The sequence below is a fragment of the Aulonocara stuartgranti genome, assembly GCF_965226115.1.
Source record: "Aulonocara stuartgranti genome assembly, chromosome: 1".
In the NCBI taxonomy this organism is placed as follows: domain Eukaryota; kingdom Metazoa; phylum Chordata; class Actinopteri; order Cichliformes; family Cichlidae; genus Aulonocara; species Aulonocara stuartgranti.
In genome coordinates this window covers 16687451-16702411 of record NC_138939.1, presented here as the reverse complement: position 1 = coordinate 16702411, position 14961 = coordinate 16687451, and the positions used below count along the sequence as shown (strand labels likewise).

At 40.5% G+C, this 14961-nt stretch overlaps 2 protein-coding genes across 7 annotated transcripts in view; both read right to left on the bottom strand.

The window, feature by feature from the left end:
* kiaa1549lb (KIAA1549-like b) overlaps window positions 1–8367 on the bottom strand; it is a 59325-nt gene extending 50958 nt beyond the window's left edge. For all 5 annotated transcript variants that reach the window (XM_082541679.1, XM_082541680.1, XM_082541682.1 and 2 more), the window contains exon 1: window positions 7245–8367. In XM_082541679.1, coding sequence (XP_082397805.1) covers window positions 7245–7464 — 220 coding nt within the window. In that variant the 5' untranslated portion in view covers window positions 7465–8367. The remainder of the gene's footprint in view (window positions 1–7244) is intronic.
* Window positions 8368–8893: 526 nt separating this feature from the next.
* hipk3b (homeodomain interacting protein kinase 3b) overlaps window positions 8894–14961 on the bottom strand; it is a 48417-nt gene continuing 42349 nt past the window's right edge. For both annotated transcript variants that reach the window (XM_082527102.1, XM_082527101.1), the window contains exon 16: window positions 8894–14193. In XM_082527102.1, the coding sequence (XP_082383228.1) occupies window positions 13723–14193 (471 nt within the window). In that variant the 3' untranslated portion in view covers window positions 8894–13722. The remainder of the gene's footprint in view (window positions 14194–14961) is intronic.

The window sequence follows — 14961 nt, the reverse complement described above, 5'->3', positions numbered from 1 at the left end:
CTGGGCCCACCTTCAGCCACTGCATGATAACTGTAGCAGCTATGTGAGAATGCAGTACCTGTAAACACTAACATAAACCGCTGAATTTAATTCACTTGAACTTCAGTTCCACTAATATGATAACCACTAAATTCAAACAGACAGATTCTATCCATACAATTGCGTCACGTAAGTTGATCTTTCCTGACATTTCCTCAAGGATCAGGCCATCTTGTAAGGCAGTCCAGTGTTATGCAGTGTGTGCTCAACAGTGGCCTTGTGCAGAGCAGTGTGGTGTATTATACAGCGTGTCCCAATAAATCAGACGGCACGCTGTTCTTTCTTAAGCAGCAGCAGAGCCAAGCCTTCATCGGCCATCAAGCTAAACCAAAGAGCCAAAATAGAGAAGGACACAGGAGGGAAAAAATGAAAGCACATAGGTACAGATAGATACTGGAGAGAAACATGCAGAAAGCTCTCTACACAAACAATACGTCCTGATTTTACAGAACTATACGTGGGGCAATGTGAGGCAGATGGTCTATGATATTAATTAGAAGCTAGTTTGCCCTTCCTAGAATACATCTATGTGTTGTAGAAATGCTGCCTGCATGGCAGTGGAGGAGGGGAAAAAAGGCATGCCCCTTTAAGATTAGATGGAAACAGTCTGAAAGAGAGTGAATTATAGCAGAGATAAATAACAATAAATGTTCTTTGTTCTCAGAGTGATTGGCAGCATTAATAGATTTTAATTACTTCACAATATCCGTTCAGCATTTTCATTTCTTTCATTCCTATGATTTTAAAGTCCAACTGTCTCCCAGTAAAACATCTGCATAGCCTGCAAAAAACGGCAGATGGAGAACGAAACAAAGTTGTTTTTTCTTGTGTGTGTATTTTACAGCATTTTTGCTTTAATAAATTGAGTTTTTAGTTTAATAACTGGTCACAAAGACAAACATTTGCAGCACAACAGAATGCAATTAAATTATACAGGGAGTGCAGAATTATTAGGCAAATGAGTATTTTGTCCACATCATCCTCTTCATGCATGTTGTCTTACTCCAAGCTGTATAGGCTCGAAAGCCTACTACCAATTAAGCATATTAGATGATGTGCATCTCTGTAATGAGAAGGGGTGTGGTCTAATGACATCAACACCCTATATCAGGTGTGCATAATTATTAGGCAACGTCCTTTCCTTTGGCAAAATGGGTCAAAAGAAGGACTTGACAGGCTCAGAAAAGTCAAAAATAGTGAGATATCTTGCAGAGGGATGCAGCAGTCTCAAAATTGCAAAGCTTCTGAAGCGTGATCATCGAACAATCAAGCGTTTCATTCAAAATAGTCAACAGGGTGTGCAATACTCAGAGACATGGCCAAGGTAAGAAAGGCTGAAAGACGACCACCACTGAACAAGACACACAAGCTGAAACGTCAAGACTGGGCCAAGAAATATCTCAAGACTGATTTTTCTAAGGTTTTATGGACTGATGAAATGAGAGTGAGTCTTGATGGGCCAGATGGATGGGCCCGTGGCTGGATTGGTAAAGGGCAGAGAGCTCCAGTCCGACTCAGACGCCAGCAAGGTGGAGGTGGAGTACTGGTTTGGGCTGGTATCATCAAAGATGAGCTTGTGGGGCCTTTTCGGGTTGAGGATGGAGTCAAGCTCAACTCCCAGTCCTACTGCCAGTTTCTGGAAGACACCTTCTTCAAGCAGTGGTACAGGAAGAAGTCTGCATCCTTCAAGAAAAACATGATTTTCATGCAGGACAATGCTCCATCACACGCGTCCAAGTACTCCACAGCGTGGCTGGCAAGAAAGGGTATAAAAGAAGAAAAACTAATGACATGGCCACCTTGTTCACCTGATCTGAACCCCATTGAGAACCTGTGGTCCATCATCAAATGTGAGATTTACAAGGAGGGAAAACAGTACACCTCTCTGAACAGTGTCTGGGAGGCTGTGGTTGCTGCTGCACGCAATGTTGATGGTGAACAGATCAAAACACTGACAGAATCCATGGATGGCAGGCTTTTGAGTGTCCTTGCAAAGAAAGGTGTCTATATTGGTCACTGATTTGTTTTTGTTTTGTTTTTGAATGTCAGAAACGTATATTTGTGAATGTGGAGATGTTATATTGGTTTCACTGGTAAAAATAAATAATTGAAATGGGTATATATTTGTTTTTTGTTAAGTTGCCTAATAATTATGCACAGTAATAGTCACCTGCACACACAGATATCCCCCTAAAATAGCTAATCTTTCATGACCAAATACTAAAAACAAGAATTGGGTGCAAAAGTTTGAATTTATTTTGGATTTTCTCTCAAAATTATATATACAGGATCAAATATATAGAACCCCACTAATAATTGGTCACATGGCCCTTTGCACGTTGCAACTCAACCAAATGCTTTTGTTAGCCATCGACAAACTTGGCATAATTCTGGCTGGATATTTCATCATTCTTCTTGGTAGAATTGGTAAAGTTCATTTAAACAGGTTGGTTTACTGGCACAGATCCAGCAAATTTTCAATAGGGTTGAGGTTGTGGCTTTAGAAAATCCACTCCAGAAGCTTGATGTTACTCTGATTTATCCATTACAAACTTCATTTTCATGTGTGTTTGGGATTATTGAGCTGATGGAACATCCAAATTGTGTCCAAGCTTTAACCGTCTAGCTGTCGATTTGAGGTGAAGTTTAAGAATTTTGAGGTAGCCCTCATCCATTTCCATTTTGTACAATGTAGCAATGCGACTGGTGGCAAAACTGCACCCAAGCATGATGCTATCACCACAGTGCTTAAAAGCTGGTAGAATTCTTATTTTGCAAAGCCTCACCTTTACTCCTCCAAACGTATACTTCTATTCAGTACATGTGAATAGTACTCATTGATCAATGGTCATGACAATTTGCTTATTAATGATCATGAAACTGACTTCATGGCCCATTGTTAGTCAGTGGTGTTAGTTTCAGTCGTTACGCAAACGTCCTGCTTATAAGGTTGGGGAAGCCTGCAGTCAGCTGAGACTGAAGAAGTCACTTGGATGGGTGACGAAACGTTTCTCCCAGTGAAAACACAATGTCCAGATGAACAGAAGCAACTATTTGGGTTTTTGGATCAGTGGTTTCTTTCTTGGTCGCCATCCTCTTAGTCCTTGATTATCTAAAACTTCCTTCACTGTGGACAGTGACACTAGTGTTTCAGCAGTTTTTAGTTTATGGCAGGCTTGAGCCTTGGTGGTTCATTGATTGTTCGTGAACATCCTAACATACTTGCTCTTATTTGAGGGTGACAGTTTGGATCTTCTTCCAGTCCTTGGCAAAGTGTTGACAAAGTGATCATTAGTCATTTAAACTAATGATCTAGTAACCTGTAGTAGAAATGGCTCCAAGAGACCTTCTTAGATCTTCACTGAGTTCCTTGGCCTTTCCCATTGTTCAGAGTGCTATCAATCAAATCCTTTTTATGCTGACAAAGAGAAACTACCAGTTGTAGTCAATCATGATCATTAACGAGAAGTTAATAGGCCTAGAACCCTAACTGAATATACAGGGAGGGCCATTTATATGGATACACAATGAAATGGGAATGGTTGGTGATATTAAAGTCCTGTTTGTGGCACATTAGTATATGTGAAAGGGCAAACTCCTCAAGATGGGTGGTGACCATAGTGGCCATTTAGAAGTCGGCCATCTTGGATACAACTTTTTCAATAGGAAGAGGGCCATGTGACACATCAAACTTATTGGTAATGTCACAAGAAAAACAATGGTGTGCTTGGTTTCAACGTAACGTATCCATATAAATGGCCCTCCCTGTACTCTTCAAAACCCACAGCTCATGTAGACAGTGTACCAAACCAACCGTGAGTGGTGTTTAAAAGAAAAAAAAAAATCTGTAGAAGTTAGTTTCACACTGACCATCCTGACAGCTCTGAAAAGACTCATCTAGATGCAAGAAAACAGAAAACACACACACAAAAGAAAACTGCACAGCTAAAAAGACTTAAAAAACGCAGGCACACAGATAGTGTCACGAGCCACTCAATTCACATTACCATTCATTTTATGAGTAAAAACCCCCAGAATGTTTTGCAAATAGGAAATAGCTTTCAATCTTACTTTCATGCCTGCTTTCAATGAATTCCTAAGCACAAAGTGATGACTGGCAACAGCTCAGGGATGGCTTCTCATACTCAGAGGTCTATGAGGTTAACCCCGCGTCAAAACCAAGCTGTCAGCACTCATAAGCGAACGGGCGGGCTGTGCTCGCAGGAGTAAACAGAGCTTACGTCAGAAGAAGTCAGTTGATCGTGGAAGGAATACAGAAGCCTTTGCTTAGCTCGCTCTTCTGCATGTCCCTGGGCATAATTTCAGCAGCTGTTGATAAGAAAGCAATAAAGCCAGCACGAGATTCTGTGAATTTATTCAACAACAATCTAACATGAGGCAAAAGCTTAGTCTTTGCTTGGAAAATTACTCAAGACACACACACTGACGCAGCATCTCACATTGACTCTGACTGGTGAGGGCTCTGAAGGGGAAATGTCATTGTTAGTCAAAAATTGGTGTTACCATAGAAATCACATGTTGTTCTGGTTCAGCAGTGAGTTCAGAAAACTAAGTGTGTTTTTTATTTAGTAATCCTTAGAAAGGCATACACAAATATAGCACTAAACCAGAATATATATTGTATATTAGTTTAGGGAAATGCAATCCAAAGCAAAAATAAATAAATAAAACAAATGAGCTGCTCAGTGCTGTTTCTTGCACAGTATAATGAGGACAATTTCTATAACAGAGGTCAAGCATTTATCTATAATGATAAGGTGAAAGTGTGCTGACAGAAAATTGAAATGTTTTATTAACAAACATGCATAAATCCTTAATTCTGGGCTTTGTAAAAGCCACTTTGGCAGAGCGTTATGGATAAGTTTTTGCAGGCTTTAAATACCTGGATTTAGCCAGTTTACCCAGATCTCCCAGGCATAACCTACTCCTATCAAGGTTTGTCAGATAGGATGAAAAGCATCTGTGAATTGCCACCTCTAAGTCTTTGCAGTTTAATGGCTTTTTTTGTTTTCCTGATAAGACCAGAAAATTATTTTTTCTTCTACCCAAACTCTAGGCAGGCCATCGGTGATGTTTACTCAAGAGTGGCTTCAGTTTATCCATTCTACCGTAAAAGCCTGATTTTTGGAGTGCTGCTGAGACAGTCGTCCTCTGGTCTCTGTAGAAGGCTTCTGAAGCTTTGTTCCCCCCCCCCCCCCCCCTTTATTTAACCAGAAAGTCCACCAGAACCTCCCCAGCATAGGCATAGGGAGCATGAGAGCAGGGGAACCCCACACCCTTGTGTGAACCCCTGTGTAACTAACCACCAGATATCCAATTTCAGGCGTGCTGAAGGTTCCAAACTTCTTTCACGTCACCTTCACCCCATTGTGCTCCTTTAAGATTTCAATGCTATAGAATGCTTTCTATTAGTACCTACACATTTAATGATGCCCTACAAAAGTTTAAGCTAAAAAGAGAATTTATTAGACATCGAGGTCTGATTTTATAAATGTCTGACGAGCCTCTGTTAGTGTTGGCAACCTCCACACAGTTTAGTTTGCTACTAGGTTTTTCTTGATACATAGAGGATAAAGAAAAAGAAAAATGGCATCAGTATTCCCATCGTTTCCCATTACATCTCAATGATAATTGGAGAAAACGTAATGGACCCCAGTCAATGTTGCATGAATTAATTTATAGAAGACTGCAGTGTTCAAGTTTCTGTGTAATAATTTTGTACTTTATATCCATTATGTAATAGTATTATTTTTTTTATTTGTATTTTATTTCTTTTCTTTTTTTTTGCTATAGCTCATAAAAGGAATGTTTTATGTCCTTTGTTGGACACTTAAATGCAAAAATCTGTCAATTAAACCTCATGTGGTGTAGGCTACATACTCTCATCAGCTGAATCAAATGTAAGAAAAGGTGGAATTATTTTTTGGAGGAAAGGGTGCAGGTTGCACTGATGCTACCTAAAAGACAGCACACAGATAAATGCAAAAACATCACTTAAATACTGTAAAAAATGCACTTCTATCTGTACAACTCAGGTGCTGCTGCTGTGTTCATGTGTTTAAGAATGGATGTGCTGACTGTGAAAAGGAGGAGGTGGTGGGAGGGAGGAGGAGGAGACTCTGCTACTGTAGCAGTGCATCAGCAGAGGTGAGACTACAGCCACCACTACATCACAGTATGCAGACTGGAAAGGGCTGATGGAGCCACTCTCAGTTTAGTTCCTGCAAAGAACACCTTGTGTTTGTTCTGTTTTCACTCGTGGACACACAAGATTTCAAGGACACCTGTGCAGTCGAGGCAGTGCACATGAAGAGACTGACTGTCTTGTTCTTTTGTTTCAACCACTTTTCCCGGCAAACGGTGATGGCTGAAGGGCAGCTAAGTCGGCCAACCTTACCCCAGCTGCCTCACATGCCAGAGGAGACAAACAGACCTACAGTGGGCAGCAGTATGTGTGTCATTAGTGCTGACCCAGATGCTCTGAAACACTGTCCTGTGACCGCACTGCACTGCATTCCCAGAATAACTCCTTACAGCTCATTACTGGCTGTAATAATGGGGCTTAATAGCCTCTGTCATTGAAATGCAACACAAATAAAATGCCATCAAAGGAACAATGGGGAAGTGAAGTTGAATTGGGAGACAACGTTGAGGATGAGATTGCTCACCCTGAGGAGAAACAGAGCTCTGTGCTCTGTGCAGTGCAATCTGATCAGTGAGACAAAGGCTTCAGGCTCAGGTGAGCGTTACATCACATATGAGCAAACCCCGAGTAGACCAGAATCAACAGCATCCCTAAAATATCATCTCGTGGCAGTGCCGTTTATAAGAGACCTTGTCCAGGGGAGAAAATACTCCCTAATCTCATTCATTGCAGAAGCCCAACAGTGTATCACACTGTAGAGATTTGGATTCATGGCTAAAGGATAGAAGTTTTCTTTTCCTAAAAATGATTTAGAAAGCTGTTGAGCAGACCATAGCTGCATCCACACAGCCCGTGAATCACGCACCCAGCAGCGGATTACAAAACGCTGCCCGTGTTAAACAAAAGATCCATTTTCCACTCAGCATGTTCTCATTCTTCCACAGCAGATGTCACAGCCTAGATGTGAAAAATGTGAACGCATAAAAATCACACTCTGCCACGGCATGTTGGAGCAGATAGCGCGACGGCGCGTGCTTACCCTCTGTGGCCAAAGAGCACCGGACAAGAAGTAAAAGCACTGCTACAGACAGCAGACAGTTTGCAAGCATCCCCGCTGCTCCGACTCGCAACCTGGTCCTCAAACACCTCCCCTCTCCTCCTGCATCCGTCCGCTGCGGCGAGCACCCATCGGGGTCTGCCCCGCCGGTTCCCGCCACTCTGAGGTGACCTGTCCGCCCACTCCTCAAACCGGGAGCCATATCCAGTGGACAAGTTGCTGAAGTTTCGCTCGTGAATAATACATTGGATCGCTGTGTGAACGGGAAACAGGGCCGTCCCGCGGTCTCGTCGCGTGTCCAGGTCTGGATGGTGGGGGAAGCGGCGCTGAAGGGAAATTAAGAAATGTGCCCTATCGCCCCTCTCCGCTCGGTCCACCCATCATCACTGTGTGGCGCAGGGCGGCGCGCGCACTTTGCCAAAGGTTTGACATTTAGCTGTTGGCGGTGAAGTGCCACATCCAGATCTGGTCCAGGTGGATGGCAGGCATTTACTTGCGCACAGGCAACATTCAGTCATGAAAGAAAGGCCAGCCTACCGCTGATTGCTTGTGGCTGGATGATTTTGAAGTGTGCCACCTTCCTGGCCAAACTGGGCGAATTAACCTCTCTGTTAATTGTAGTGAGAATGGAAGCGAGAGGGCAGGACGACCTCTTCTGGCGGTAACTCGTTAAGAATCAGATTTCTATGTGGAGCTGCTTAAAAAAAAAATGATGGTTGGTCTTCTTTGCGCTCTTACATGTTGGGTTGATATTAAAAACGACAATAATCACGTGACACTAGCCTATTAACACGTACATTGTCTTTCTTAATGGTTACCGTAATTAATGCGTGAATACCTAATTGTGCGGATAATGGCTGTTGTACCTCTTGATGTCCACAGGATGGCAGGCCAGACCCAGAAAACACAGCAGGTCGTCAACGCCAAAGCCCACTGAACACGATTTTTTACCAATTTGAACATTTTATCATTTGAACATTAACACGTCTTTCCGGTTGAGGTAATTTAGCAACCATAATCATTTGACATTTTTCAGAATTGTGCTCACTCGTGTTTCTTATTTAAGAATGTGTGGAACAAGCTCCAGGTTTTAATTCGGGAGACACTTTTCTGCCGTCGATGTTTTTCTGCTTTTGACGCATACACTCCCGTTTTTACCTCCTGTGAGTTTCTACAGATGTCAGCTGTTGATTTTTTATTTTAAATATAATACATTATATTATAAATAAATTATTAAAAATATAGATTTTAAGCATATAGTTGGGACTGGATCAGGTGACCCTGAATCCTCCCCTTTAGTGACGCTGCAGTAGATCGAGGCTGCTGGGAGCTTTCTTATTAACGTTTTATCACTGTGTCATAAGCCATTATTCATCTTTTTTACCCTTTCACAGTGTCTTTTGTCCGGTCTTCCTCCCCTCATCCCCAACCGGTCGCAGCAGGTGTCTTCCCCTCACAGACCCTGGTTCTGCCGGAGGCATCTTCTTGTCAGAAAAGGGAGTCCTTCCTTCCCAGTGTCACCAAAGTACTTACTCATATGGGCAAATCTGATTGTTGGGTTTCTCTGCACAATATAAAGCCCATTGAGGGAACTGTTGTGATTTGGAGCTTTCAATCACAGCACAAAAATCTTCTTCAGTAGGTGCAGTTTATTGTGTTCAGGTTCAAATTTCCGTTTCATCCGAACATATTCATGTTTGGAGATTAAATGCAACAGATTAACTGACAGAAAACTCATCTTTTGTCTGATTCCAGGTTCTCATGTCTGATAATTGAGCAGTTTTCTCCTGAAACAATTCTAAAGGATAGTCTTTTTGTTTTTGACAATAAATGTCAAGATACTACCTTGCAAACTCTACTTTTCCTGTCACACACTAAAACAAATAGAAATGAGTCCAATCCATCATTTATATTAATGTGCATTAATGTGAATGAACAGACCAAATCAGAAAGAACTGCATCAATAGATTTTTTTTTTTTAATTCAAAGTGAATCTTAACAATAATACACCATAAAGTCTTATTTTGACACTCACCAAAAGAGTCACCTGGAAAACCCGCTTAATGTGACAAAGTAGAGAAGGCTTGGTCACACCTAAATCACTGAGAACTAGAGAGGAAACACTATCGCAAACTGTAAAGAGACATCACATCCATAGAGTTAGTTTTCCCAGTCCTCATACTGTAAATATTGCACAGTGCAATTGCTACATGGCAAACTAGTGTAGCACAAAATTAAAAAAGCAAACGAACCAAAAACAGGAGGAAATAAAAGCCACAAAACAAAACAAAAAAAATCTACAGGTATTAAAACAGTAACAGTTCAGATTTAATTATCAAGTCTAATTGATGAGCAATCCAAACAGATGATTCCATAACTTGCAGTGTGAATTAACTCTGAAATTGATACAAGTGACCAGAAAACTGAAAATAAGAGCTTGAGTAAAACAAATCTCATATTAAAATCAAACAGTTACACAGTAGCACAATTAGACTAATACACACCCTGAATTAAGATCTCTAAAGGATAATACCGCAGCAGAGGATTTTTTTTTCCATATCAAAGTCATAACATTAATAGAAGTAATTTTACAAATGACTGTTTTATCTGTTAAATGTTAGATGAATCTTCAAAAAAAAAAAAAAACAGAAAAGAAATCAAGGTGTCAATCTTGTGGAAAATTAAAAACAGTTTTAAGATTTCTCTCCTCTTGCATCCATTCTTTTCCTAAACAAGTACGGGAGAGTTTATGCAGGCGCATTGCTGGTGAATACCTTTGAAGGAATCAAAACACAGATTACATTTCACATGCTTATTATTGGGGGAACTATTTCAAGCACTAATCTGCCAAGTCCATGCCTTGTCATCATAAGCTTTCTTTCCCAAAGGGATATTTGAGTATGATCAGTAAAGCATACAAGTCAGACAAAAGCTATTAAAAAACATACAACCATATCAATGTCAGTGGCGAAATGTGGAGTATTGCACTCATGACTGACAGAGAACATGACAACCTCCTCGACAGAGCTCTTTTCGTCCAGAACCCAGAACAAAAACACCCAGATATACTCTTGCTGGATATAAAGCATAGCTTCTGATTTTTAAAAGGCCAGTGTTGTCAGCCGTGCTCTGGTTACTCCCACTCAGCTTCAGCTTGCATGATAGGAGCGCTGCTCTAGGCAGTCAGCTTCTAGGCAGACAAAGTGAAGCATCTAAGGTGTACATGCAAGGTAATGTAAAGCATGGAGATTATCTAAGAACACTTGGTGGTGCAATGACCGCACAATGTAAAGTATTGCATCTGCTGTTCAGCCAGAGTGACTATCCAAAGACCATTGAGTGAGTGTCATTCAAAGCGCACGCATGTGTGTGTTAATCAGAGAGGTTTTACGTGGCGACTGTGTGAAACAAGCGGAGAACCACCACTACGCTGTTCATGTGTATAAGCTGATCAGAGTCACTGTGATGAAGTCCTACTTTGAGTTGTTTTTATTCTCTGCTTCTTGTTTTTCTTACTTTCCTCTTTAAACTCTTGGTCAAATGTCTGTTAAAAACTTGTCCATTCTACACTGTAGGGAACTGTTACTGAATTCTACTCCTTCCTCAAATAAATCGGGAAGAAATCACCAGCATGAATTCTCACTTTCTGAATCTCAAGGCACATAAACAGTGCTGCTCACACTGTCTCAATTTCAAGAAAGGACATATCACAACGGTAACTGTTTCGCACCGACAAAACATCATTTTGATATTAGACACTCATAAAGGGGAGAGCGATCTGAACTCAAGGCAGTTTAGAATATCAAACTGTGAAACTGATATCCTAGCCAGATATAACATTGAACAGATAAAAGGGCTGCAATAAATACTTTGATCAAACCAATTTAACAATAAAAACAAATCAGAAAACGTCATTTTAGAACAGAAAAATTGGGCTAAATTTCTCTCTTACAGTCTAATCACCCAAACCCTAACAAGCCTCCCTACCTCTATAAGTGCTTAGTGGCAAGTGCGTTTGTGTGTGACTAGTGGAAACAACACAGAAGTCTTCCAATGGAACACAATGTTTTTGTTTTCCCCCCCGGCATCTCGAAGTGCCCTCATAACCCACGAGAGTACTGGTAGCACACCGTTTACTCACAATAAAAAAGTTAACTCAATCCTGCAAGCTATAGCTTCAGATGTGTACAAAACGTCAATATGAAAACATACAAAAATTAAGTTACATCGATACATCATTTATATGCAGTGACGAGCCCAAAAGGTTAATAAGGATAAAATACTGATGCAAAAAACACGCACCCCGAGAAACGACAAATGCAACTAATGTTCATCATCAGCAATACAGTAGTTACAATGACACTTCAAATATGAACGCAAAACACAAAAATCAAAACCACTTCTATTTCAGATAATTAGGGACCTATACAAAAATAGCAACGCTAGGTTTAAACTCAGAGAGAAATCACCTAATTTCACAGCTATTGAAGTGGCAATCATATAGCAGCTTATCTATGATACATTCAAGAAAGAAATGATACGACTTATTAATTGCCCAATAAGCTAGACAAAACCTCAGCTGTTTTTTTTTTGTTTGTTTTGTTTTTTTTAAATACAACTTTTTTTTGTTTTAATTTAACCCCATTCTACAACTACAGTACAACTGAGGTCTATGCAAACAGAATAGCTACCTTGCTCAAGAAATGAATTACAGTCTTTGGTGCTGCACAAGCAACTTCATTTGAAAAGAAAAAGACAAAAAAACCCACACATGTAACTAGTAAAACAAACAGAAGAAAAAACAAAAACGCACACACGCAGCATATCTGCATATATATAGACTGGTGCTACAGTCTTATATATGTATATATATCCTCCCTGACGGAATGTATAAAATAAGCAGTTGACACCGATAAGCTGTAAGCCTTTAACAAATGGTATAATGTAAAGTGAAAAAGTTAACTTTGTCACACATGCATAAATGAGAGAATTGCACACAATTAACTCACACCTTATCAAGCATCTGTACTAAATAGTCTAGCTCTATAATATATGTCCATATATGTGTGTATATCAAATACTGCATGGTTTGCTCAGGCTTAGAAGATTCCATACTGTGAATTAATTTGCATTTTTTCTTTACCTAATCAAAGCCATGCCCACCACACTTCTAAACATCTAAAAAAAATAAAAACAAAAAACAAAGTGAAAACACTCAAAAACGAAAATACGAAGACGAAAAATGAAGAATAATCAACGACTATTTAGATTGTATTGCAGTTTCAAACAGTACAAATACTGTTAGTAGTAAGAGTTTCACTGAATAGAAAGTGATTATCAAATATTAAGCAATACTCAGTACTTGCACTTTGTACACTAGTTCATTCGGGAACTGGAGAATGAAAAAAATAAAAGAATAAAATGAACTGAATGAAACAGCAGGCATTTGCAACAGCAAAGCACGCTGTTCTACTTGAAAGAACAGAGGGGGAAAAAATTAACTCACTACACGCTGAAATATACACAGACTCGAAAATATAAGCACCGCTATCCGCGATACATCACATCCATGCAGGCTATGCATGGACATATACACATGTGCATATATATACACTCACACATAGGATGCATCGACTGATTGGAATTTCAAGTGCTGCAGTCCAGTACATTAATATTCATGTATATAGTCATATATAAGTAGTAACATTAACAACCTCAAATATGTAAGGCACTATGGCTGGGGACAGTTATACAATGCAGCGAGTCTTGTGACACAAACAATAAGAGCAACGTCTATGCATCTTTCCGTTTACATTTTTGCTCATGCAAGACCACATGCAGCGTGAGGAATAACCCTATTTAATTCGGTTAATTGACTTGACATTGCTAAACACCAAAAGACACCGAAAAGGTACAAATACTTCAAACGCAGTACAACGTACACTGTGGACGACATGTGCATCTGTCAATCTAGAGCTAGAGACTGGGATGGCTTTACAAAGATGAATGTGTCTTGCACACACGTAAGAAGGCAATATAGAAAAATAGCTGGGATCAGGGGTGCAAAGTCTAACTATTCAACAACACCCCAATTATTCACCTGTCTTGAGGAGTATTCGTAGAAGATCCAATGCAAAGATATATCAAATGTGCAAAACACATTAAGTGTGAGTTTAACTATTCATTCATTCTTTCATTCAATCATTCATACGTTACTTCCTTCTTAATTTTTGCCAAATCATCTCTACCATTGGAACTCTTTTTTTTGTTTTGTTTTTTGTTTTTTAAAGCTTGAAGTTCAATTACACTCAAGTCTACATGATTCAAAAAATAGTTTGCTTTCTCTGTGGTTGTGCCATGGTTTTTCAGAAATAAAAACCATGTTGTTTGTGGTTAAAGATATATTTCGCCCTGCTCACTTAGCCCTCAGGTGGTATGAAGGGTACCTGAGCAGCCATGCTCAGATGTAAGGGTACTGGTTTATTTTGGTAGGGCTGAGAGGGAAACTGCCATAGGCGGGAGAGGCAATGTAGGAGTGCGGGGGAAAGAGGGGCTTGAACTGGCCCTGGGGGTGCAAGGTGGGGGAGGGTAGCAGCCGGGGGTTGATGCCTACTGCGACTTGATGCACAATGCCTGCCGGATGGGAGATGCTGTAGGTTGGCTGAAGGACGGGGCGGGTGGCCCCAGGAGAGGCCAGGAGGTGGGCCACAGGTGCAGCTGTGACCAGAGAACCAGACGGAGGGTAAGACAGTATGGTGGGCTGGGAGTGCGGATGTCCACCAAGGTGTGGGTGGGGGCCCGTAGTGTGGTTTGGGCTGCTGTGGGAGAGAGTGAAAGTGTGCCCATGCATGGTGGGAGGGATGTAGGCCTGTGGTCTCCGGTGGGAAAAGTTCCCGTTCCATTCCTGATGGCAGGAACTGAAATGTTGCACCTGAAGGAGCGAAGAACAACAACATTTCACATTCAACGACCTCAGATTCATCGGTACCGAGTGAGTCTTTGCGAGCCACTAGATGCTGCTGTTTCCATGCGCTTACATGTAAACACCTTCCATGTTATCAGTCACCAACAGCGGCATCATCTGCTTGTGTACCAATGCACATAAGAGTAAATGAACAGTATCAAAGTAAAATACCTTCATCTTTAAAAATATTTGGAAACTTAAATCATCTGACACCATTTGGGAGCACTGCTATGATGTTGCTCCTCCCAGGGAAGTTCCACTTACAGTATGAACTTGACTGCTGCACTACCTCAAAAAGGAAATATTTGAAATTCAAATGTTGTGCTCTTTATCACACATTAAACTGTAGTGAGTGTAGTCACAAGTACCTCTGTTACTTTAATAATATCATGTTATTTTACAAGTTGCCATTGCTGCTTTACATTCCAGAAAAAGACTTGACGCTGACAAAAATTATAAGATGAGGCGTTCTACAAGCAACAGCCAATTACGTTCATAAAGACACACCAGGATTATTTCTGCCTGGAGCTAAAACCAAGCTTTTTATGCTTTTGCTCAGACTTCTTTTGAAGAAGAAACATATTTTGCCCTTTCAGGACAAGTTTCTTATGTCAAAATTGTTGTTCTCAAAATCTCAAATTTGTGCAAATAATTTTACAGTCAATATTACTTGATGAGGCAGATAGAATTTTTTTTCAAAAATAAGTTTACTTGTACTAGAGATGGACCGATCCG